The 25,040-nt window shown below is 41.8% G+C and overlaps 1 protein-coding gene across 1 annotated transcript in view; it reads left to right on the forward strand.

The window, feature by feature from the left end:
• Nucleotides 1–23,773, forward strand: part of Rxfp2 (relaxin family peptide receptor 2) — a 49,131-nt gene extending 25,358 nt beyond the window's left edge. Inside the window, exons 11-18 of the mRNA XM_027413408.2 lie at nt 750–821; nt 4,048–4,119; nt 4,226–4,297; nt 7,309–7,380; nt 9,986–10,215; nt 10,858–11,268; nt 15,655–15,873; nt 23,514–23,773. Of these exons, the coding sequence (XP_027269209.1) occupies nt 750–821; nt 4,048–4,119; nt 4,226–4,297; nt 7,309–7,380; nt 9,986–10,215; nt 10,858–11,268; nt 15,655–15,873; nt 23,514–23,773 (1,408 nt within the window). The remainder of the gene's footprint in view (nt 1–749; nt 822–4,047; nt 4,120–4,225; nt 4,298–7,308; nt 7,381–9,985; nt 10,216–10,857; nt 11,269–15,654; nt 15,874–23,513) is intronic.
• The last annotated feature ends 1,267 nt before the right edge of the window (nt 23,774–25,040 follow it).

Here is a 25,040-nt window from a genome sequence, read left to right on the forward strand (position 1 = left end):
CATTCCAGTACGAGAGGAGCCCTGTAGCTGGGGAAAGTCAAGGAAAACGCTGGCCATGGATTTCAAAGTACTGTTTTGTCTCCAGCCTTGATGTGAAGGTTCAATAGTGGAAGGGGTGGGGGGTATATTTATTTACCGTGAAATGAAATTCTTTATGTGAAAGTTACTAGACTCATCAAGCTAGATCTACACACACACACACACACACACACACACACACACACACACACACACACTCATACACACACACCTGTGCCCACCTCCAAGAAAGTGGGAGCAATCTAATGCAATACAATTGGCCAAAGAGTTTGACTGGAGATTCTGATTGCTGATTGTGCCTGTTGGGGGCTGGAAGGGAGAATGAATTGGCCAATTGGCACATTTGCGTTGGCTAAGAAACACAACTAGTTTGTGTGTGGGTTTTCTGGAAATAGTAAGCACTGCAGCAATGCTTGCTGATTAAACGGTGACTAGAGAAAAATAGGGGAGTAGAATTTAAAAAGAGACACTTACAAATCAGAAACCAAACAAAATGTGACTTCACAGACTACACTGGGTGTCTGGAACTGCGCCCAGCAATACTTCCTAAGGGACATGGGTACGACACCAGTCTTGCCTGGCTCATGGCTCCCATAGAGTCCTCAAAGGAAGCTTATCAAAAGACACTGGGAGCAGTGGTGTCTTCCAGCAGGACCTGATTGTGACCTCAGACTAAAATTCCCAGTGTTAACTCTCACCATGTTTTACAGGTTTCTGCCTAGAAATCAAATTGGCTTTGTTCCAGAGAAGACATTTTCTTCATTAAAAAATTTAGGAGAACTGTAAGTAGCAGGTCTACTGGGAAGAATACAGTTGACTGAGATGACGAGGGAGACTGTCGTTCCACTTGGAACAAGCAGACTTCTATAGACTATTAGATATTAAGAACCCATTAAGGAACCCCACATGATCCTGAACTCGAGAGTATGTTAAAAAATCATTTGCTGGGACTGACAGGGAGGCAGCCTGCCCTACTTTCTCTGCCTATTTTCCTTGGGTCAATTTCATGTCTATGTGTAAGCATTCCATGGCCTCTTAAACACGTGGATGGAATTTCTCTAAGGGCTGGTATTGTTAACTCTCAGTGAATGCCTGATGAAGCCAGACATGATTGCTGTGTTGCTAGTTGATTATATATGGCCAGAAGGATGACTGCTCTCAATGTCCCCAAGAGGTCATGACTTCTGTAGCTGGTGAGGCAAGGAGACATGTCTACAACGAGGATAAGCTCATGGAAAATTTGCAGACACATAATTCTGTCTGTCCAAACATATGTTTTATAGCCATGAATTCATGTTTAGCCATGAATTCATTGATGCTCACGTAACGGAGTTATTGGAAGTTAAAATTAAATCTGTGATATAGCACATGTTGGCAAGTAGGATAAAGAACTCATACTGCTTATGGGGACATTAAAAGGGCTATTGATGACTTAAGCAGCCCTTCCTCCATTTATTATACTTGGCTCTGGAGGACTGGGAATAATAACTCAATAAAGGTATTTTTTAAATAATTTTAATAATTCCATTAAATTAATGAGTATCATAAATAAAATCCAGAAGTGTTTAAAGTGACTTGTATAGACAATGCTCCATTCTTAAACTAAAAATTTTATGACAAACTGCTGCAGATGGTTCATTCAGAAGTGACTCTCCTGGTAGCTCACTCCTGGTCAGGTCTGGTGAAGGAATTGTGGATGTTGGTTACAGAAACCGGAGGCAGATGCCTGGGATGGTGAGGGCCTTGCAGTGTGTGTGTGTGTGTGTGTGTGTGTGTGTGTGTGTGTGTGTGTGTGTGTGTGTGTGTGTGTGTGTGTTGCGTGGGTGTACACCCTGTCTCTGTCCTTCCTGGGCACTCTCTTGGTCTCAGCAAACACTGTGCCACCATGGGAAGCATGGTTTACTTGGCTGCAGTCCACCATGTGGAGTGTTACATAGCAGTTTGCTGCAAATGTGGTCATTCTAGCTTGAATTCTCCATCTTAATGATAATTGCAACCTTCCCAACAGCAAGCTCTGAAGTTGGCTTCCTAGCCCTCTGCTCTGCCCTGATGCTAACTTTTCTCAGACCCTGAGCCCTGCTACAGTTTCTGAGGGCTCAGCCTCACCTGGTCTGTGTGGACACCTCCTTCCTCACCTCCCTCTCCTAACCCTCTGCTTCTGGATAACTGTCATCCTGTCCCTTTTTACCTGCTGTGTTCTCCAGTGTCCACATCACAGAGGAAACTGGTTCAACACAGGTTACCAGCCTCTTGGGGTGGGTCCCCAGAATGCGACATTTCTAGAAGCATCCTCAGTGATTCCAATGCTTGTACTGCACTAAATAAGACCTTGAAGCGTGTGTGTGACCCTCACATCCTGTATCCATGGGCCCTTCCCAGAGCACTTCCTCTATATCTCCTGATCTTTTTTTTCTTCCATCCATGCTGAGTTATTTGTGGCTTCCTGAAGATGATACCCAACCCCAAGCATGGGTTTTCTAGTCATGCTTTACTCTCACGTCAAAAGTTGTTCTTCCTTTACTAAATCTAAAAATCCAATCCTTAGGCTTTGTCAGGCACTTCCTAATTCCTATAACCAAGACTGATGGCTCCACCCCTTGTCATCTATCTTTTCTTACTTTGCTTCTTCCTTGTCTTATGATATAGCAGTATTTGTCCATCTTCTGTTGAAAACATCACGATGAGGATGTGCACAGGGGGTCACATGGTGAGACTGAATGTGAAAGAGATAGTCAGGAATGAGACTTCTTTTTAACTTGTTCAGGAGCTACCTGGGAACTCACAAATCACCTCAGTATTTTCTGAGGTGTGCACAGGGAGGCCTAACCACTCCTCAACATGAAAGACCACACCTCCCCTTCATGAACCACTGTGGAGTGGATCACATCCAAACCATAACCCTGGCTCTTACTACAAGTCAACTTTCCTTAGGGGAAAACCTCTATACTTATTTTTAGCTCCCCCATTTCTATCAAAATTTCAATAATAGTTAAGATCTTATACTTTGGGGCTGTAGAGATGGCTCAGCAATTAAGAGCACTGGCTGCTCTTCCAGAGGACCCGTGTTGGGTTCCCAGCACCCACATGGCAGCCCATGACTATCTGAAATTCCAGTCCTGGGGGGGGCATCTGATGCTCTCTCCTGTTGGCCATTAGTACTGCACCTACATGGTATGCACACATACAGGCAAAACACATTTTTAAAAGATATTTTACTTTATACTTAATTAGGCAATTGTACATAGGTTTCATCTTTAACATCATCTTTACTTAGATGTTTTAGACCCTCCCCAGATCTGTGTCTGCAACTGCAACAGAGCTCTTTGCCGTGTTCTCTAGAGTCACTACCCTATGGCTCTCTCTAGATTGGACAGTGGTATCATATTCCATTAGAAATACTCAATTTTGTGTGCAAGACAGAACTATATAAGTATGTAGTTAAACCTCTGGGGAATGGAGCCCTGAGGCAGAGCACTTGACCAGCCTGCACAAGGTCCTAGGTTCAATCCCCCATCACAAGGAGGGAAAGATGTATTTAAGATACATAAATGTATCCACTCACAATTGTCTGAGCAGATAGTAAGTGGCTAACACTCATTTAGATGGAATGCAAAATAGATAGGAGATGTTAGTCTTGACCTCAAAAAGATTAGCTGGGCAAGCATCTGTGGGATATGTGGGAATCACAGACGTGTGGGTGATAGATGTGAACCGACTGTGCTTCAGACAGGAAGCTAATCAGGCATCTCAGAGCCAGAATATATTGGCAAAGGGGCGAGCGGAAATTCCAGACAGGAACTGGATGAGCATGATGCCACAAGGTCTGCCAATGGTGGAAAAACAAAACTTGGCTGACTAACGGGTTATTGTTATGTCACAAGTCCACAGCCTGGTTGAACTGGATTCATATTCTCTCTTGTATCAAGTGGGAAGATGTTAACTGTGGAGAGAAATGCCCATGCCATTTATCCCCAATGTAACTGTTTTTGTTTTCACTGTCGTCAACAGGGACCTGTCTAGCAATATGATAACCAAACTACCAGCCCGCATTTTCAGCGACCTGCATCTTCTCCAAAAACTGTAAGTTCCCTGCCTCATCATCAGATTTAACGTGCAGCATCTTAGCCTTCCAAAATAATAACAGCCATGCTTATCCTCCCTCCCCTTCCTCTAATGGTAAAAAAAGGAACCTGTCGTCCAACCCTCTTCTGTATGTCCACAAGAACCAGTTTGGAAGTCTCAAACAACTTCAGTCTCTGTAAGTAAAGCTCTCCAATTATGCCTGTTATCAATGTAGGGAGGCTGACAGCCTCATGATGTATTTGATTCTAAGTTCGTGTTTCTCATGCTGGAACAGGAGTTCCCACCAGCTGTCCCTAGGAAATCCTGACCATTGCTGTCCTCTGTCAGTTATGAGCTAACTCACAGCAAAGTTGCTGCTATAGCCACTCAATTGTACCACTTCTATCTGTGTTTGAATCGGAATATGCATCCTGAGATCTGGACTTTTAGGAAAATTCAATCTCATGGTCTTCACAAAGAATTAAGTATGTAATAATTTTGTTTTGGAAAAAATTGGCAAAAATAAATTCTCTAAGACTTCCTTCTTTTCCTCTGTTCCCTCTCCCTGGAGAAATTATAGAATAAAAACGTTCTTTATGCCAGGCAGTGGTGGTGCACACCTTTAATGCCAGCACTTGGGAGGCAGAGGCACTTGGATCTTTGTGAGTTCGAAGCTAGTCTGGTCTACAGAACAAGTTCCAGGACATGCTCCAAAGCTACAGAGAAACCCTGTCTAGAAAAACAAAAACAAAATTGGTCTTTACTTTTTCATAAATGAAAAGAATCCCACAGAGATGAACATTCAAACAATGGGTGTTGTTTGGGATTTTACAACTTCAGTCAACGCAGGTTCTGTGGTGCCAAGATTTCTGCCAATTATTCTTTAAAGTTTGTGATTCCTCTCCCCTGGGTGACCATCTGTTGGCTAAAGTTGATTTATTATGACCAGAAACCACATTATATCCTCTGTTTCAGCCTGAAACATTTTTTCTTTGACTCCGAGGACCGGTGCCTTTGTTTTGTTTTGCTTGTTTGAGATGTAGTGGCTTTGCTTAATTTTCTAAGACAGGGTCTCCCATAGCCCAGGCTGGCCTCAAGCTTACTGTGCTACTGAGGATGACCTTGAACTCCTAATCCTACTGCCTCCAACCTCCCCCACCCCACATGCTAAGATTACTGGTTTGTTCCAACACACCAGGCTCCTTCCAAAGACTAATCATCAACATCACATGTCTTTTTGTTAAATAGATTTCTATTAAGAATTAACAAAACATTTAATTTTTTAAAGAGATTTTATTTATTTATTATGTATACAACATTCTGCTTCCATGTATATCTGCACACCAGAAGAGGTCACAGATCTCATAACGGATGGTTGTGAGCCACCATGTGGTTGCTGGGAATTGACCTCGGGACCTCTGGAAGAGCAGCTGGTGCTCTTAATCTCTGAGCCATCTCTCCAGCCCCCCAAAATATTTAATTTTTTAAGCCAATATTAATGAGCATCAGCTGATGGGCAGCATGACCTTCGCCCTTAGGAAGCTAGAGTATAAATAACCAAAGTCTATAAATATATTATTGTGATTTTTCTAAAGATTTATTATTTATTTATGGTGAGGGTAGCTATGTGAACATGTATGCCAGTGGCTGTGGAGGCCAGGGGAGGGCTTCAGATTTCAAGATCTGGAATTAGAGATGGCTGTGAGCCACCATGCAGAGGCTGGAAAGTGAACCCGAGTCCTCTCTTCCTCACTGAGCCAGCTCTCCAGCCCTAACCTGTTATTTTTAAACTTAACAGCAGGCTTCAGGCTATGGACATGATTTGTCTCTCAGTGGACAATGCGATCATATTTCATTGCAAATATTTAATTTCTTGTGAAGAGCAGTCCTATGTAGGAAGATATTTAAAGTTCTGGGGAATGTAGCTCAGTGGCAGAGAACTTGACCAGCATAAGGTTCTAGATTCACTAAAAGGGAGACTATCCAGCCACTGTATGATCCCTTTCCAAAAGTAGTAGCAGTTAGGTTTTGTGCTCTCGTTTATTAATTGTCTAATTTCTGTTTCCAAGACTCATTGGTACATACACGTCACCCTGGACACCAACTCATAGATTGCACTGTCTTACACACATTGTAGTAGTCACACAGTCCACATAAAATGTCAGTGGTGATAGTAAAGGAGAAAGCTGAGAATAGATGAAAGAAGCAGAAGCAAGGGGATTTTAGAAGGAACTTGGGTGTTTTTCCCAGAGGGGTTACACAATGATGCTGTAGTATCAATATCTCTTCAAGTTTTAATTCTGATCTAGAGAGCAAGGGGACTCTTCTGTGAAGGAGCCACTGGGCCAAGGAAAACTCAAAACTGTGCTGCAAAATCTTCACTCGGCTCAGCTGAAAGCAACAGGATAAACACCTAGCTTTTAAGGGCAGCTTCCAATCACACGCTGCAAGCAGAAGGTTCTCACGGTTTTACAGTGCCATTCCGGGCTTGATCCCAGAGAGGTCTGTGGATCTTCCTTCTCAGTGTCCTGAAGGACTCCAAGATCCATACCTTTAGAAGCTCCTGGAGAATTTCAGAATGCCCCAATGTCTGCTGGAGCCCCTTGAAGATGTGTTATAGAGCTTGGGGGGGATAACATGCATGACGCTTCCTCCAGGGTCTGAGAAAATGATGTCCTGAACAGTTGACTGCTCTTTCCACTGCCTCTGTGGTCCCACTCTAAAGACACATAGACCAGGGGGGAAATGAATATCAAATGACCATTTCCAGTGGACTTCCTTGAATGCTGTTTTACAGTTAGAAGAACTAGTTATGGAGCGAGACCCTGGAACTTCCAAAGTATAAAAATAATGTTATACTCACACCAGACACCACTGTCATTTGACCTATAGATTGTTTGTTTGTTTGTTTGTTTTTTCTAGGGATGGGTGCCAGAACCTTGTGTTTGTCGGGCAAGCATGTGACCACTGAGCCACACTCTCCGGGCCCTTTGCCATTTCAATGCATTTTGCATTTAAGTGGCACAGAAGCTCCAACGTACAGAAGATTTTAATGTTAATGATAATTCTCTCAGAATGTTTACTATGAAATTTTTATCCATATTTGAGTCAGTAACATAACATTTCAAAGGATCAAATTTAAGATGTGACAACAAAATGAAATGGTTTCAAAGTTTAACCATTAAACCTATTGTATATATTTTCCAGAGACCTGGAAAGGATAGAGATTCCAAACATAAACACAGGCATGTTCCAGCCCATGAAGAACCTTTCTCACATGTATGTATGTCTGAAGGAATGGAGGGAAAATAAGGCATGATGAATTAATTCAAATCTTCTCATGCCCAACTGTCTAATTATCACTGAACTGTGATTGTATGCAACAAACGTCTTCTTTTCTATTGAGAACTTTTTAATTTTGTCACCTTTGGTCCCTGTTCAAATAGAGTTCAATATAATGATGTGCCGACATGAATGACCCTTCTCTCTGGAAACACGATGTTTATCCAATTGAGGCCCAATAAGAGATCAGGGTACCAGAATGCCACACATTACATCAAATGAAGTCACTGGCTAAAGGGTACTCAGGAGACCTGGAAACATTAATTCACTTCACATGAGTGAGCAGTCGGCTGCTCTAAGATTTGGCCTATGTAGATTCCAGGTGTTGTTTCTCTTATTAAGTGCACTGCAAAATGGAGGTAATTAATCTTTATCGTAGTTTTGTTAAGTCACTTGAATATATATGACTAAAGTGCACTGTGTAAGTTGTGTTCATATATGTGTTTTTTAACGTGATCATTTCTTTATCAACTGTATATAATCTATATGTTCCTAATTTCAAAATTAACTATTGTCATCCACAAAAATAGGGAGAAATGGATGTAAGATCCCAAGTTGGGTGCAGCCAGTCGATGAGAGAGTTGATGTGAATTCAGGTGCTCTTGGGGGGAGAACACTTGGGTTGTCTGTGCCGGTGTGGTACCTAAAAGTCCATTACCTAGCCCAGTGCTTTTGCTCATTCCCCATCCTGAGGTACCATTAGTTAAATAATTAATGAGGCTGTCCTTTACTTGCTGCAGGTGGAAGGTGAGTTTTTCATAGACTAGAGAAATCCAGCCTTTTCAGAATTTCTAAATGTTAAAGTCAAGGTCACAGAGAGACCAACAACAAACAGAAAAAGAACTAGCTTAGCTACATCTCTGAGCTAGCTTAGCTTCATCTCTAAGCTAGCTTAGCTTCATCTCTGAGCTAGCCTAGCTACATCTCTGAGCTAGCTTAGCTTCATCTCTGAGCTAGCTGAGCTTCATCTCTGAGCTAGCTGAGCTTCATCTCTGAGCTAGCCTAGCTACATCTCTGAGCTAGCTGAGCTACATCCCTACCATCCCTACCAAAGGCCTGCTTTCCTTTCCTTCCTTGGCCTTTGATTGTTGAAACATCTCTACCTCCTCACCTCATCCCCCCCTCCCGCCCCTGGTTACAGTAGGAGAACCAACAGGGCTCTCTCTCTGAAGATGATGAGCATAAAGAATCAAGGTGTCAAGTTGGTGCTGGGAGTCCAGGGTAGGAAAAGAAACCAATCAAATCAGATGTCAAATTCCTTTCATTGGACACCAACTGCTAGGAAGCTGGACTATATATGGCACCTGGGATAGAGCTTGCCTTCCATGTCTCCAACACACCCAGTACTCAACAGTCCATGGTCCTTTTGCTGATCTAAGAAGTGGTTGTTGGGTCCTTGGCATCCGATAGGCATATAGTGATGCTGAGGACATAATGATGAGAAGGAGAAAGAATATACCAGAAAATTTTCATTTAGCTTTGAAATCACAGTAATTGAGCCAATAAGTGAATGTCTATTAAATTCCCTGAAGATTCATGAAACAAAGAGATAGATGAGGGATCTGGATGGTCAGTCATGCGGCACTTGAGACAATCTGAATACATCCAAAGGAAAAGAAGAATCAAGGATCTTGGAAGGGGATGGGCCTGGCTTGTGTGGGGTTAGAAGGCCACTGTATTTGGGTGGAAGGAGGCCAGGCAGCTAAGGACCATCCAGGCAAACAATCTGAAGAAGGCTCCACATAGTGCCATGGAATCATCTAGTGTTGCTGGCGTGGAAACTGAATTAGGAGATGGTAAAAGTATATTCAGCTGTGGGGAAAAAGGGCTGGAGTAACGAACTGTAAGACACAGTAAAAAAAAGTACAAATAGATGAATGAGAACTACAGGAGAAAAATCTAAATATTTTTAGATTTTTGGAGTAAGCTGGCTCATTCCAACCTATGTCCCGCTTACAAATGCATTGACCACAAACAAACCTTCCTTCCCTCTAGAATTTAAGTCCCTTGAAGAAACTCTGATAAGAGCCCTGTGTTTAAGGTGACTGCCTCTCCAAGCTTCAGAAAGACTTGATTTTCCTAGTCTCAGACTCTCCCCTCTTGCCAGTGCAAGGAGAAGGCTAAATACTCAGTGTTCGTTGAGAATATTTTTGTGAGTCGTAGGTTCCTTACAGTGAAAACCTGGGATGTTGATTAGAGATTTATTTCCTGACAGTGGTCTACATTGTAGAATACCCAATGAGAAAAGAATACCACATCCAATATGGCCGGGGACAGTAGTAGAGCCCTGTGACTTCAGATATCTACAGTCCTCCCACCTTTGAGTCTCTGCAGACACGGCCACACACTTCTGAAGTCTATGTCCCTATGGTGCTAATCATTTGAACAGCACCACCTAGACTAACAGATTACATAAGAATAACGACACTTCTCAATAATAAACTAGCAAAGCACCAACCCCTACTTCCCGCCTGTAGGCCCATTAGGAACTCCTCAATCACTGCTGCCAATGACTGTCGTCTTTTTCTCCTTTTGACTTCAGTTATCTGAAATCCTTTCGGTACTGCTCCTATGTTCCCCATGTCCGAATCTGTATGCCCTCGACTGATGGTATTTCTTCATCTGAGGACCTCTTGGCTAACAGTATCCTCAGAGTGTCTGTCTGGGTTATAGCTTTCATTACCAGCGTTGGGAATTTCCTTGTCATTGCTGTGAGATCTCTTATTAAGGCTGAGAATACTACTCACGCGATGTCCATCAAAATCCTTTGTTGTAAGTATGTTTCTTGTATAAATAGATTGCCTTTCTATCAGCTGATATATATATATATATATATATAATATATATATATATATATATATATATCTCAGGATTGTATATTTGACAAATATCCTTCAATCCAAATTGGCTTTGGCGGGCAAATATTTTGTAGCTATGAATGGACTCAGGCTCTTAGCATGAAACACAGCCCTGGGGATCTCATCTTACAAATGAAATCACAGGTCAATGAGTGGGGGATGGAAAATGGAACAAGTTTTGAGATTCGTAAACTAACCTTTTAAAGTTTTATTATTATTAATTTAATTATTATTAACTTTACAAGAGACCATGTGCTTAGCAAGCTCAGATTCTCACCCACCCCCACCTCCACTGCCAGGGAAAGGAGGACTAGATATTCATGTTAGTCAAGAATATTTTGCTAACTATACAAGTAGTATGCTTTTCATTTAAGTACTAGCCCTAGGAAAATGTTACCTCTCCTGTGCTTTTAACTAGAAAACAAATCGGGCCCGTTGGCTGGTTGGTAGTCTAGTAGGTGGTTACATCGGTTCGTTTAATACAGGAAGAAGAATCTAGGAAAAATAAAAGGACTGATGCTGAACACAACTGCCATGGCTGCTTGGGTTCCCGCAGGTGCCGACTGCCTGATGGGGGTGTACCTGTTCTTCGTGGGCATTTTTGACATCAAGTACCGAGGACAGTATCAGAAGTACGCGCTGCTGTGGATGGAGAGTGTGCCCTGCCGCCTCCTGGGCTTCCTGGCCACGCTGTCCACGGAGGTCTCCGTGCTGCTGCTGACATTCCTGACCCTGGAGAAGTTCCTGGTCATCGTATTCCCTTTCAGCAATCTGCACCTGGGCAAGCGCCAGACTGCCGTGGTGCTCGCCGGCATCTGGGGGGTAGGGTTCCTCATAGCAGCCGTTCCCTTCACCAGTGAGGATTATTTTGGCAACTTTTATGGGAAAAATGGAGTCTGCTTCCCTCTTCATTACGACCAAGCGGAAGATTTTGGAAGTAGAGGGTACTCCCTTGGGATCTTCCTAGGTAAATTTTATTTTTCATTTCCCAGAGAGACACCAACATCTTTCTAGAAATGACACAGGCCATCAGATATGAATCTGTCCATTCAGAAAGCAAAGTTCTTGACATGCATTTCGTAGGTACTTTTTATTAAATATTTTAATGCCAAGATTTAGGGTGGAAAACAAAGACAGACTCTCAGGATCTTTTTTTTTAAGTCACCCTTGCATATTTATTTATTTATTTATTTATTTATTTATTTATTTATTTATTTATTTATTTTGCTTTTTGTTCATAGTGAGTGTGGCCTGGAAAAATTCTAAATTTTCAGTCCTGAAACCCTACCAAATTACTCAAACTCCTTTGAAATTTTTAAACAATTTAGTTACTACTTAAATAAATATTAATAAAATTCTAGAATTTTAATATTATTTTTTTGGTTTTTCAAGACAGGGTTTCTCTGTGTAGCTTTGGAGCCTATCCTGGCACTCACTCTGGAGACCAGGCTGGCCTCGAAGCCACAGAGATCTGCCTGCCTCTGCCTCCCTAGTGCTGGGATTAAAGGCGTGCACCATCAATGCCCGGATAATATTTTTAAATTAATATAAATGCACAAGCAGGCTGTCTAAATGCCTCCCAGATTTATTGCCTTTTGTAAACACAGCTCTTGAGGCCACTCAGCACAAATTCTTTTTAGCTTTCTTAATTCCCCGATTTTTTTTCCCTTAGAAACAATGATACTATATTGTCTGTTACAAATGAATGGCAGACTTAGACCTTGGCATTAATCTCTTTATTGTTATCGTGTAACACATTCCAACATTCTTAGTTGGAATGAAGATTGTTCCCACAGCCTTTTTTTTTTTTTTAACTAAAACATCATTTCCTTCCCTTCTTGCTCCCTCATTCTCCTCTCCTCATCAAGAAGCTCTTTGATGGTCTTTTAAAAATCATTTTCCTCTGCCTGTGTCTCCATCCACTGCTGTCACCTTAGTGTGAGACCTTGCCTCTGCACTGTGTTCTTCTGCCTCCTACCACCTATGATGTCACAGTGTCCCCTTCTCACATACATCTGCTTGCCAGCCCTTACAATAACTACCCTGGCTATGAAAACAACTGCTTCCCTCTCGTCTGAAACCGTCAATCCCCCAAACTACAAGGTCAAGTTCAAATGGGTCACTTAGAACTCATTCTGGGGCAATGCTGACCTCTGTTCCTATTTCTCCATCTATTCCTTCTCCTTTTCTGAAAAACAAAATTCTTTCTTTACTCCATTTTGGTAATTCTCCTCACATGTGTGTTCATAAGCATGTCCCTTCCAGGTTACTGTAGACTCTTTGTGCTTCCTCCAGGTTCTCTTCTTACAGCTCCTAGCACAGGTGAACCTCAAAGAGACCTTTATGTATGCGTCTGTGTAAACACATGCACATACCCACTACAGTCCACTCATGCCACATGCTCATGCTCACTACAGTCTATTCACACCACATGCTCATGCTCACTACAGTCTTCTCACACCACATGCTCATGCTCACTACAGTCTATTCACACCACATGCTCATACCCACTACAGTCTATTCACACCACATATTCATGCTCACTACAGTCCTCTCACGCCACATGCTCATGCTCACCAGTCTATTCACACCACATGCTCATGCTCACTACAGTCCACTCACACCACATGCTCGTGCTCACTACAGTCCTCTCACACCACATGCTCATGCTCACTACAGTCTATTCACACCACATGCTCATGCTCACTGCAGTCCTCTCACACCACATGCTCATGCTCACTACAGTCTATTCACACCACATGCTCATGCTCACTACAGTCTATTCACACCATATGCTCATGCCCACTACAGTCCACTCACACCACATGCTCATACCCACTACAGTCTATTCACACCACATGCTCATGCTCACTGCAGTCTACTCACACCACATGCTCATGCTAATTACAGTCCTCTCACACCACATGCTCATGCTCACTACAGTCTACTCACACCACATGTTCATACCCACTACAGTCTATTCACACCACATACTCATGCTCACCATAGCCTGCTCACACCACATGTTCATGCTCATTACAGTCCTCTCACACCACATGCTCATGCTCACTACAGTCTATTCACACCACATGCTCATGCTCACTACAGTCTATTCACACCACATGCTCATGCTCACTAGAGTCCACTCACACCACATGCTCATACCCACTACAGTCTATTCACACCACATGCTCATGCTCACTACAGTCTATTCACACCACATGCTCATGCTCACTACAGTCCTCTCACACAACATGCTCATGCTCACTACAGTCTATTCACACCACATGCTCATGCTCACTACAGTCCTCTCACACAACATGCTCATGCTCACTACAGTCCACTCACACCACATACTCATACCCACTACAGTCTATTCACACCACATGCTCATGCTCACTACAGTCCTCTCACACCACATACTCATGCTCACTACAGTCTGCTCACACCACATACTCATGCTCACTACAGTCTGCTCACACCACATGCTCATGCTCATGCTCACTACAGTCCACTCACTGGGTCAGTGATTTATTGTGCATCTTCTATGAGAAACACTGGACCCAGCTCTCACAGATATTAGAGACTAGAAAGTGGGATACAGACGCTCAGATGAGTTCTCATAGCACCATGGGTGAAGAAAGAGTACAGGATATCTCAGGAGAGAGAGACAGAGAAAGAGAGAGAGAGAGAGAGAGAGAGACAGAGAGAGACAGAGAGAGACAGAGAGAGACAGAGAGGCCCCATATCTGAGGACCAGGGAAAGCTTTGAAGGAGAAATGAAGTCCCAGGGATGTGGAGGCACAGCCAAGTGAAGACAGAGGATGGTGGGAGTAGAAGCTATGTTCCAGGAAAGGACCGTGGGTGCAGAGACCCAAAGCCAAGGGCCAGGCCCAATTGAAGTGCTAAAGAAGTTGAGTGTGGCTGTATTTTACAGCTAAGGCTGAGACTCTACTAAAATGGGCTAAGCACCTGTCACAGAACCATTTTACTTTATGCCAAGCTAAACTTTATGACGAGAGGCCTCAGGCAAACCAGGTTATAAAATTCTATTGTACCACAATGTAGTGAGAGTCCATGGACTAGGAAATGTTGTGGATAAAAATAACCTTGAATTTAAACCATGCTCCCTGCCATTACCAGTCTTCCACACAGTCTAAATTCAGATTAAGAATTTTTTTAGCAGTTCTGGAAACATATGCAAATTTTATGCTTATTAGAAAGAATTTGATAATCACTGTTTTGGATTTTCTTTTTATTGCATCAAGAATAAAGCAAGCTAAAGGAACAAGAAATTGATGTTATGGGAGATATCTGTGAAACTATTTGGCCCCGAAATAATGATTCATTTAATTGTAATTTTAACATCTTTATTTCTTTTCTAAGTTGAGTTTAAAGGGATCTGAACCACAATAGTTCAAATTACTGTAAGCAATCTAAGCAAAAGTAAACAAAAATGCATTTTTGCTTTATGTATTACATTTATTGAAAGGCCAAAACATAAAGAATAATGCTTCTGAGGCAATTATATTTATAACAAATTCTAAGATTCTTTTATTCGTATGTATAAGATAAGGAACTAAGATGGTTATCTACTTTTTGAGACATGCACTATAATTACAGCAATACCTTAAAGGCTGATGTTCCGGGAACTAAAAACAAAACTTTCTCTCTCTCCCTCTCCCTCTCCCTCTCTCTCTCTCTCTCTCTCTCTCTCTCTCTCTCTCTCTCTCTCTCTGTGTAAGAGAAAGCGTGTGTGAATGAGAGAAAGAGAGAGAAACAAGTGTGGTTTTGTGCTCTAGAAGAGCAGTCTTGCCAATTACAGTGGTGCATTCCTTTATAGCATTCAGGAAGCAAAGACAAGCAGATGTCTGTGAGTTCAAGGCCACCTAGGATTGCATAGTGTGACCTTGTCTCAGGAGAGAGAGACAGAGAAGAGAGAGAGAGAGAGAGAGAGAGAGAGAGAGAGAGAGAGAGACAGAGACAGAGACAGAGACAGAGAGACAGAGAGACAGAGAGACAGAGAGAGAGAGAGAGTTGTCATGATATTCCAGATATGAATTTCCAGGCCTAACTCTTCATAAAGAATTTATGCCTTTGAAATCCTTTTTTAGGGCTAATCAAAACCCAATTCTTGATTTTATTTCCTCAATTTGGGGAGTTCAGCTCCACACCTCTGAGCACACAGGAGAAGGTGTTTCTGGGAAACCCCCGTGCCAGGCACTGTGGTAACAGCCACATAGCTGATGCTGACTTCCTGCTTGAGATATAAAACTAGTGTGCTCTTCCTGACAGGTGTGAACTTGCTGTGATCTTTCTGACAAGTGTGAACTTGCTGTGCTTTTCCCAACAGGTGTGAACTTGCTGGCTTTCCTTATTATCGTGTTCTCCTATGTGGCCATGTTCTGCTCCATTCAGAAAACAGCCCTTCAGACTGCAGAAGTGAGGAACCACATTGGGAAGGAGGTGGCTGTTGCAAACCGGTTCTTCTTTATTGTGTTCTCAGATGCCATCTGCTGGATCCCTGTGTTTGTTGTTAAAATCCTGTCTCTCTTTCAAGTGGAGGTGCCAGGTGAGTCCCTTTCCTCATTCCCAGCTACGTTGTGTCTTCTTAGACCCTTTGTTTGACAAGGCCAGAGTCTGGAAGAGTGCCTTCCATATGGTAAATTCTCTGTAAGTACCTATGGTGTCAATTCAAAGAATTATCACTCCCACCTCAGTGTTTTATAATTAATATTCTAAGGTGGGAAATGCAGTGTGGTGCAGTACAGTGGGAAAGAATAAAAAATTAAAGCAAGAGAAAAATATCAGTTTGAGTATCTTGCTTCTACCTGAGCTGGCTAGTGGTCCTTAGCCAAGATATGAAAGATAGATAGATAGATAGATAGATAGATAGATAGATAGATAGATGAAAGATGGATAGACAGAAGATATATAGATGATTGATAGAAGATAGATGATAGGTGGGTTGATTTATAGATAGATAGATAGATAGATAGATAGATAGATAGATAGATAGATAGATACGTGTGTACATAAGTACATATATAGGCACATACTTAAATAGATAAATACATACATATGTACATAGGCACATATTTAGACAGATACATAGATAGACAGATGGATACATAGATTTCCTGGTTTCACTGGGACCTCTACATTAATTCCTGGGAACTAAAGGACACACAAAAGTATTCTGCGCAATTCCCCCATGATTCAGATGCTCCCACCCAGATAGAACCATCGGCCCTGTCCCATAGTCCTCACCATGAAACATCATATCAGGTTTTGAAGTGTTATGTGACTCATGCAAACACCCTAATGCAGCACACAATCCAATTCTTGGGGAATATTGCATTTCATTGGTTTAGATTTTCCCTGAAGTCCTTTCTAAGATTACAGCTGCTGGGAGCCACCCAGGGATTTATCCTCACTCTTAAACAGTACTGGGGATCATCTTCAGCTCACAGACTGGAAGCATGTCCACCTGAAGAACTGCTCAGAGTGGGAACTACATCTTAGTCATTATGACAGCCATGAGTCCAAAACATGGAAAGCCCCGAGGCACACGTGATTAACAGCTATGAAGAGCTCTTTTTCATAGGCCTGTGCAGTTATGTGAGGTCTGGTCAGATGCCCACTGTAAAATGTCACACAAGGGACAGTAGCCCTCTGGCTTATTCTTCACACCAAGCATGTGTGTCCATCAAGTCATGAAGGTGTGGAGTTGAGGAACAGGGAAGGTCAGGGATGAGCACTTGGGAGACTTCGCTGGTCTAGGCTAGCCAAGATATCTCTAGGATGTCTAGCCTCTGGTTCTTGCTTACCCAAGCAGTGTCAGGTATGGGTTCCCTCTTGTGGAATGGGCCTCAAATCAGACACTGGTTGGCTACTCCCATAAGTTCTGTGCCACCCTTGCTCTAGCTTATTTTGCAGGCAGGACAGATTGCAGGTCAAGGCTTTGTGGCTAGGTTTGTGTCCATATTTCTTTTTCCATAGCTTGCAGGGTACCTTTCCTTACCATAAAGACTAGAACATGGTGGGTGGGGGACTCCATGTAGGCACCGGCTTAACTTCTCCATGGTCAATAAGTTTGTGTGTGTTGTCCTTGGCAATGAGGCCTCACTGTTAGTTTATAGAGTGCAGCCTTTTGTCTTAGCAATGCCCTGAGTTGTTTGGGGATATCCATAGGACCCAGTTAGAAACAGCTCAATTGAATGCAATCCAGTACTGCCACTGGAAGCCTGCCCTGGCTACAAGAGGTGGCCAGTTAAGACTGTACCCCCATTACGTGGAGTCCTCATTAGGATCATCTTCATAGATCCCAAGTAGTTTCCATACCATCCCCCAAATGCCTACCAATTCCAGCCATCTCTTTCTCTGCATTCCCTCCCTCCACCTCAACTCATCCCCTCTGTAATCCCCCCATCCCCACCCACCCCTGTCTGCCCATAAAATCTATTCTATTCCCCCCCAGGGAGATCCTTGTGCCCCGATCCCTGCCTCCAAATCCCTCCTCTTTACCTAACCTTTCTGGGTCCGTGAATTACAGTTTGGTTATCATTTACTTAGTAGTTAATATCTGCATATAACTGAATACGTGCCATATTATCTTTCTGGGTCTGGTTTACGGCACTCAGTATGATTTTTTTCCAGTTGCATCTGATTTCCTGTAAATTTCATGATGTCGCTTTTTTTAAACTGCTGAGTAATATTCCATTGTGTAAATGTACTACATTTTCTTTATCCATTCTGTTAGGGACATCTAGGTGGTTTTTAATTTCTGGCTATTACAAATAAAGCCAAAATGAATATGGTTGAGCAAGTGTCCTTTGGGTAGGAAGCAGCATCTTTTGGGTATATGCCCAAGAGTGGTATAGCTGGATCTCGAAGAAGATTGATTCCCAACTTTCTGAGGAATCACTATATTGATTTCCATACTGGCTATTAAAGTTTGCACTGCCACTAGCAATGGAGGAGTGTTCCCCTTGTTCCACATCCTCAACAGCATGAGCTGTCTGTCGTGTTTTTAATCATAGCCATTCTGACCAGTGTAAGATGGAATCTCAAAGTCATTTTGATTTGCATTTCCCTGATGACTGAGGATGTTAAACACTTCTCTAAGTGTTTCTCAGACATTTGAGAGTCCTCTATTGAGAGTTCTCCTTTTTGATCTGTTCTCCATTTTTAACATTGGATTATTTGGTTTTTGATATCTAGTTTCTTGAGTTCTTTCTATATTTTGGATGTTAGTTCTCTATCGGATGTGGAGTTGGTGAAAAACTTTCCCATTCTTTAGGCAGATGATTTGTTTGAATGATGGTGTCTTTTGCCTTACAGATGCTTTTCAGTTTCATGAGGTCCTATTTACTAATTGTTGATTTTAGTGCCTTTGCTATTGATGCTCTGTTCAGAGAGTCATCGCCTGTGCCAATGTGTTGAAGGCTATTCACCACTTCCTCTTCTATCGGGTTCAGTGTATCTCATTTTATGTTGAGGCCTTTGATCCACTTGGACTTGAGTGTTGTGCAGGGTGATAAATATGGATCTATTTGCATTCTTCTACATGCAGACATCCAGTTTGACCAGCACTATTTGTTGAAGAGGCTGTCTTTTTTCTAATGTGTCTAGTTTCTAGCTTTTCATCAAAAATCAGATGTGCAGAGGTGTGTGGATTTGCATCTGGGTCTTCAATTTGATTCCATTAATCAATGTATCTGTTTTGTACCAATATCATGCAGTTTTTATTACTATGGGTCTATAGCACAACTTGAAATCAGGAATGGTGGGACACTCAGAAATTCTTTCACTGTTCAGGATTGTTTTAGCTATCCTGGGTTTTTGTTTTTCCATATGAAATTGAGAATTGTGTTGGAATTTTGATATGGATTGCATTGAATCTGTAGGTTACTTTTGGTAAGATGACAGTATTTATTACATTAATCTTACCAGTCCAAGGGCATGGGAGATCTTTCTGTCTTCTGTTATCTTCTTCAAACCTTGAAGTTTTTAATCACACAAGTCTTTCACTTGCTTGGCTACAGTTATCCTCAAAATATTTTACATTATTTTAGACTATTGTGAAAGGTGTTTCTATGATTTCTTTCTCAGTCCATTTGTCATTTTATATAGAAGAGCTACTGATTATTTTTTCAGCCACTTTTCTGAAAGTGTTTGTTAGCTCCATATCATATCATATCAGCTGCAAGTAAAGATAATTTGACTTCTTCCCCTTCCAATTTGTATCTCCTTGATCTCCTTCAGCTGTCCTATTGCTCTAGCAAGTTGCAAGTGCTATATTGAGTAGATATAGAGAGAGTGGACAGCCTTGTCTTGTTTCTGATCTTAGTGGGATTTCTTTGAGTTTCTCTCCACTTAATTTGATGTTTTCTATAGGCTTGTTGTAAATTGACTTTATTATGTTTAGGTATGTCCTTTGTATCTCTAATCTCTCCAGTACTTTTATCATGAAAGAGTATTAGATTTTGCCAAAGCCTTTTCTATATCTAATGAAATAATCATGTGGGCTTTTTCTTTTAGTTTGTTTATATGGTGGGTTACATTTATTAATTTTTGTGTATTGAACCATCCCTAAATCTCTGGGATGAAGCCTAGTTGATTATGGTGGATGATCTTTTTTGATGTGTTTTTGTATTCAGTTTTCAAGTATTTTATTGAATAATTTTGCATCTATGTTAATAAGGAAAATTGGTTTGTAATTCTCTTTCTTTGTTGAGTCTTTATATGATTTGGATATTAGGGTAACCATGGTCTCATAAGATGAATTGGGCAATTTTCCTCTGTCTTTATTTTGTGAAATAATTTGAGGAGTATTGGCATTAACCCTTCTTTGGTAGTCTAGTAAAATTCTGTGCTAAAACCATCTGGCCTTGGGTTGGGGGGGTTGTTTTTTATTTTTGTTAGGGTGTTTTGTTGCTGTTGTTTGTTTGTTTTGTTGGGAGAATTTTAATGGCTGCTTCTATTTTACTAGAAGCTATAGGTCTATTTAAATTGTTCAACTGATCTTGTTTTAACTTTGGTAAGTGGTACCTATCAAGAAAATTATCCATTTCTTTTAGATTTTCCAATTTGATGGAGTACAGGTTTTTAAAGTATGTCTTTATGATTCTCTGGACTTCCTTGGTGTCTGTTGTTTCTGATTTTGTTAATTTGGATGTTCTTTCTGCCTATTAGTTGGTTTGGATAAGGGTTTGTCTATCTTGTTGATTTTCTCAAAGAATCAACTCTTTGTTTCAGTGATTCCTTGTATTGTTTTCTTTATGTCTGTTTTGTTGGTTTGAGCCCTCGGTTTGATTATTTCTCACTGTCTACTCCTCTTGGTATGCTTACTTCTTTTTGTTGTAAAGCATTCAGGTGTGCTGTTAAGTCACTTGTGAGAGATTTCTTCAATATTTTTATGTAGGCACGTAGTGCTATGAACATTCTTAGCACCACTTTCATTGTGTCCTGTAAGTTGGGATGTGCTGTGCATTCATTTTCATTGAAGTCTAGAAAGCCTTTAATTTCTTTACTTCTGCCTTGATTCATTTTTCATTCAGTGAAGAGTTGTTCATTTTCCAAGAATTTGTAAGCTTTCTGTTGTTTCTGTAGTTGATGATATCTAAGTTTAGTCCATGGTGTCCTGATAGGATGCAGGGAGCTATTTCAATTTTCTCATATCTGTTGATACTTGCTTTGTGACCAAGAATATGATCAATTTTGGAGAAAGTTCCATGAGGTGCAGAAAAGAAGGTATATTCTCTTGTGTTTGGGTGATAAGTCCTGTATATGTCTCTTAAGTCCATTTGGTTTATAACATCTGCTATCTCCAGCATTTCTCTGCTTAGTTTTTGTCTGGATTACCTATCCATTGGAGAGAATGGGATATTGAAGTCTCCCACTGACAGTGTGTGAGTGTCAATATGTGTTTTAAGCTGTAGTAGTGTTTCTTTTACAAAAGTGGGTACCGTTATATTTGGGGCATAGATGTTAAGAATTGAAATGTCATGTTGGCGGATTTTTCCTTTGATGAGTATGTAGTACCCTTCCCTATCCCTTTTGATTCATTATGGTTTGAAGTCTATTTTAGTAGCCAGCTTATTTTTTTGGTCCATTTTCGTAGACTATCTTTTTCCAATCCTTTATTCTGAGGTGATGTTTATCCTTAATGTTGAGGTGTGTTTCTTGGATGCAGCAGAAGGATGGATCCTGTTTTTGCATCCATTCTGTTATTTTGTGTCTTTTTATTAGGAAATTAAGACTATTGATAACCAATGGCTGTTAATCATTGTTATTTTGTTGGTGGTGGCTGTGTGGGAGGTAGTGGTGGGTGTGTTTTTTCCTTCTTTTGATTTTCTCATGTAAGGTTATTTATTTCCTGTGTTTTCACAAGTATAGTTAACCTCCTTGGGTTGGGGTTTTCTTTTTAGCACTTTCTATAGGGCCAGATTTGTAGATAGATTAATTTGACTTTGTCATGTAATATCTTATTTTTTCCATCTATGATTATCAAAAGTTTTGTTGGGCATAGTAGTCTGGTCTGGCATCTCTGGTCTCTTAAGGTCTGCAGTACATATATACAGGTCTTTATGGCTTTCAGAGTCTCTATTGAGAAGTCAGGTGTAATTCTAATAGATCTGCCTTTATATACTACTTGATATTTTATTTGCAGCTCTTAATATTCTTACTTTGTTCTGTATATTTAGTGTTTTGATCATTATATAGCTAGGGAACTTTTTCTGTCTAATATATTTGGTGTTCTCTATGATTCTTGTATGTTTATAGACATCTCCTTTAGGTTACGAAAATTTTCTTCTATGATTTTGCTGAAAACATCTTCTGGGCCTTTGAGCTGGGTTTGTTTTCCTTCCTCTGTAATTATTATTCTTGGGTTTGGTCTTTACGTGGTGTCCCAGATTTCCTGGATGTTTTGTATCAGGAAATTTTTAGCTTTGACATTTTTTTGACTGGTGTATCAACTTCTATTATATCTTCAATGCCTGAGATCCTTGCTTCCATCTCTTGTATTCTGTTGGTGAAGCTTGCCTCTGCAGTTTCTGTTTGCAATCCTAAATTTTTCATTTCCAGAATTACCTCAGTTTGGGTTTTCTTTATTGGTTCTATTTCCAATTTCAGGTTTTGAACAGTTTTATTTATTTCCTTACAACTGTTGGTTTGTGTTTCCTGGATTTCTTTAAGGACCATTCCTCTTTAAGGACCTCTATCATATTCATAAAGGCTATTTTAAGATCTTTTTCTTGTGCTTCAGCTATGCTGGAATATTCAGGACCTGCTGTGATAGAGTTGCTGGGCTGTAGTGGGGACATATTGCCCTGGCTGTTGTTGTGGTTTTTTGCTGGTATCTTGGCTTCTGGGGTCTAGGTGCTAATTTCTGAATTTGTGTTTGTTGTTTGGGTGGTTTTTCCTTGGTTTCAGTTTCCTCTCTGGATTTTTGGGGAGTGTGATGGCTGTGTATTACCTGTTTTCCTGGCCTGCGCACCTGATGTGTTCACACGCTGGTGTTGGGGACTGGGAAACTGGGATGAGTTGGGGGAAAGAAGGTTGGAGAGGAAGGTCTTTGTGATCTGCTGGGGATGGGGTCAAACAGGAAAGGGAGACTACAGCAGGTTTCCTGCTAGAGAGATGGAGATGAGACTGGGGATGGGAGGACCTCAGGAGCAGGGGAAGTATGGGTCTACCTTCAGCCTACTTGTTGCCCTGGAAGGAGCTTCCTGTGGGTTAGCGGGTGATGCCTGCTGGAGTTGGGGTCTGGGATACAGCGACTAGTGGTGGGAGGAAGGTTAGAAGGGGAAGATTTGTGAGCTCCACAGGAAATGATATTTGCAGGGCAGGCAGGGAAGGCTGCTACAAACGTTCTGCTGCCAAGCAGGGGCAGGGGTTGGGTAGGGGGAAATTGGGGGGTTGAGTCTGGGTAGACAGAAAGAGAGGAAAAGGTCTGCAGGCAGCCTACCTGGTTTTCTGTCAGGCATGGCCTGTGGTTTAGCAGAGAGTGCCTGCTGGAGTTGGGGCCTGGGATACAGCGACTAGTGTAGAGGGGAGGGGAGGAGGGGATGGTCTGTGGAACCATCTGGAGATGGGGCTGTTGGAGCTGGGGCTCTGTTGCAGTGCTAGGGAAGGGGATTGAGTCTGGGGGAACAAAGAGGGAGGAAGCACTTTCTATTCCTTTTCATACTCCATTTCCTTCTCCAGGTACAATCACTTCCTGGATAGTGGTTTTTTTCCTTCCGGTAAACAGCGCCTTGAACCCCATTCTCTACACTCTCACCACCTCCTTTTTTAAGGACAAGTTGAAACAGTTGCTGCACAAGCATCGCAGGAAATCGATTTTCAAAGTCAAAAAGAAAAGCTTATCCACCTCCATTGTGTGGACCGATGACTCCTCACTTAAACTTGGAGTTTTGAACAGAATAGCCCTCGGGGACAATATAATGAAGCCAGTTTCCCCATAGTGGCTCTGGATCATGGGACTTTGAGGGAACTACCTAAAACAAGGTACAATTTGGGGAAGATGGCGTCTGAGACGGTTTCCATCTTGGCCAGCAGCCACCCTTTCAGCACCAGGGACACTGTGGAATGGCTGTTGACCCTGCATTCTGGTGACAGCTCTACAACCCATTGACCAAACAGAACTGCACCGAACACCTCCCCTCTTCACCTGCCCAGACCTGGCATGCACAAGTGAATCTATGTAGGCTGACATATGGTGGATCTCCAGGTAGCCAGCACTGCCTGCCTACCCATGAGTTTCCACAAGTAGGCACGGCCATGGCCTTCTTTTTCATCAAGTCATTCAGTCCATGAGTCAGGACATCCATGACATCTTCCAGTGTGGCCATTGTGACACAGAATGTACGTCTTTTTCCTTGCCCTTTCAGCGGCAAATGAGCCATCAACACCTGGCTGATGTGATGCCCCCAACAACTTTTGCAGGCTGCTGGAATAGTAACCTTGCACCTGGTTCTCCACACCAGTTTATCATGCCTTACACGACCAGACCAGCGGGAGGCATGCTGCAGGAGCTAGAGCCAGTCCCCTCTTGACTTCTACTAAGCTTCTATTTAAGCTCAGAAAAAAATGGAGATCTTAGATGCTTTTCCTAAAGTTACCCAGGGAGTAGAGGAAAATCAGGCACCCAAACAGTTATAAGTTTCAAGTGTTTTAGAACAGTATTTCTATTGCGGGTAAATTATCTCTTCACTTAACACAGAGACAAGGAAAGTTAAAAAGAGACAAAGAAGACTGACTGCTCTGATCTAGGGCCATTTGCTTAGTTGCGCAAACTCCCATCTCCACACAAAAGGGTCAAATTTGTGTTGTGAAAGTGAAAAATGTTTATGAAGACTGGGACATTTTTATACTGAAAGTTTATATAAGGGGGAAAGAATACTATGAGTAAATTTCTATTTTGCATTTGTCTGTATGCTGTTTGGAGCTTGACAAAGAATGTGGGTGGGTTTGGTGACGGCTGAGTGTGTTTCCTCAGGTAAGCAATGGCACACAGTGCTGTGTCTCACCTTACATTTCTCTTCTTCCCCTTGCCAAAGTGTGAAGCAGTAAATGAATTTCATCACCTCCTCTCCCTTCTTTCTGAGTCCCTTGGAAGAAACAAAATGCAGCCATCTATCTCAACACACCATCTGTGTTAAGGGCATCTTCCTTTGAAGAAAAGAGCACACCCACAAAAGTCAAGGGAAGCCTCAGACAGTAGTCTAGAAA

This window comes from Cricetulus griseus, chromosome 4, assembly GCF_003668045.3.
Source record: "Cricetulus griseus strain 17A/GY chromosome 4, alternate assembly CriGri-PICRH-1.0, whole genome shotgun sequence".
NCBI classification, from domain to species: Eukaryota; Metazoa; Chordata; class Mammalia; order Rodentia; family Cricetidae; genus Cricetulus; species Cricetulus griseus.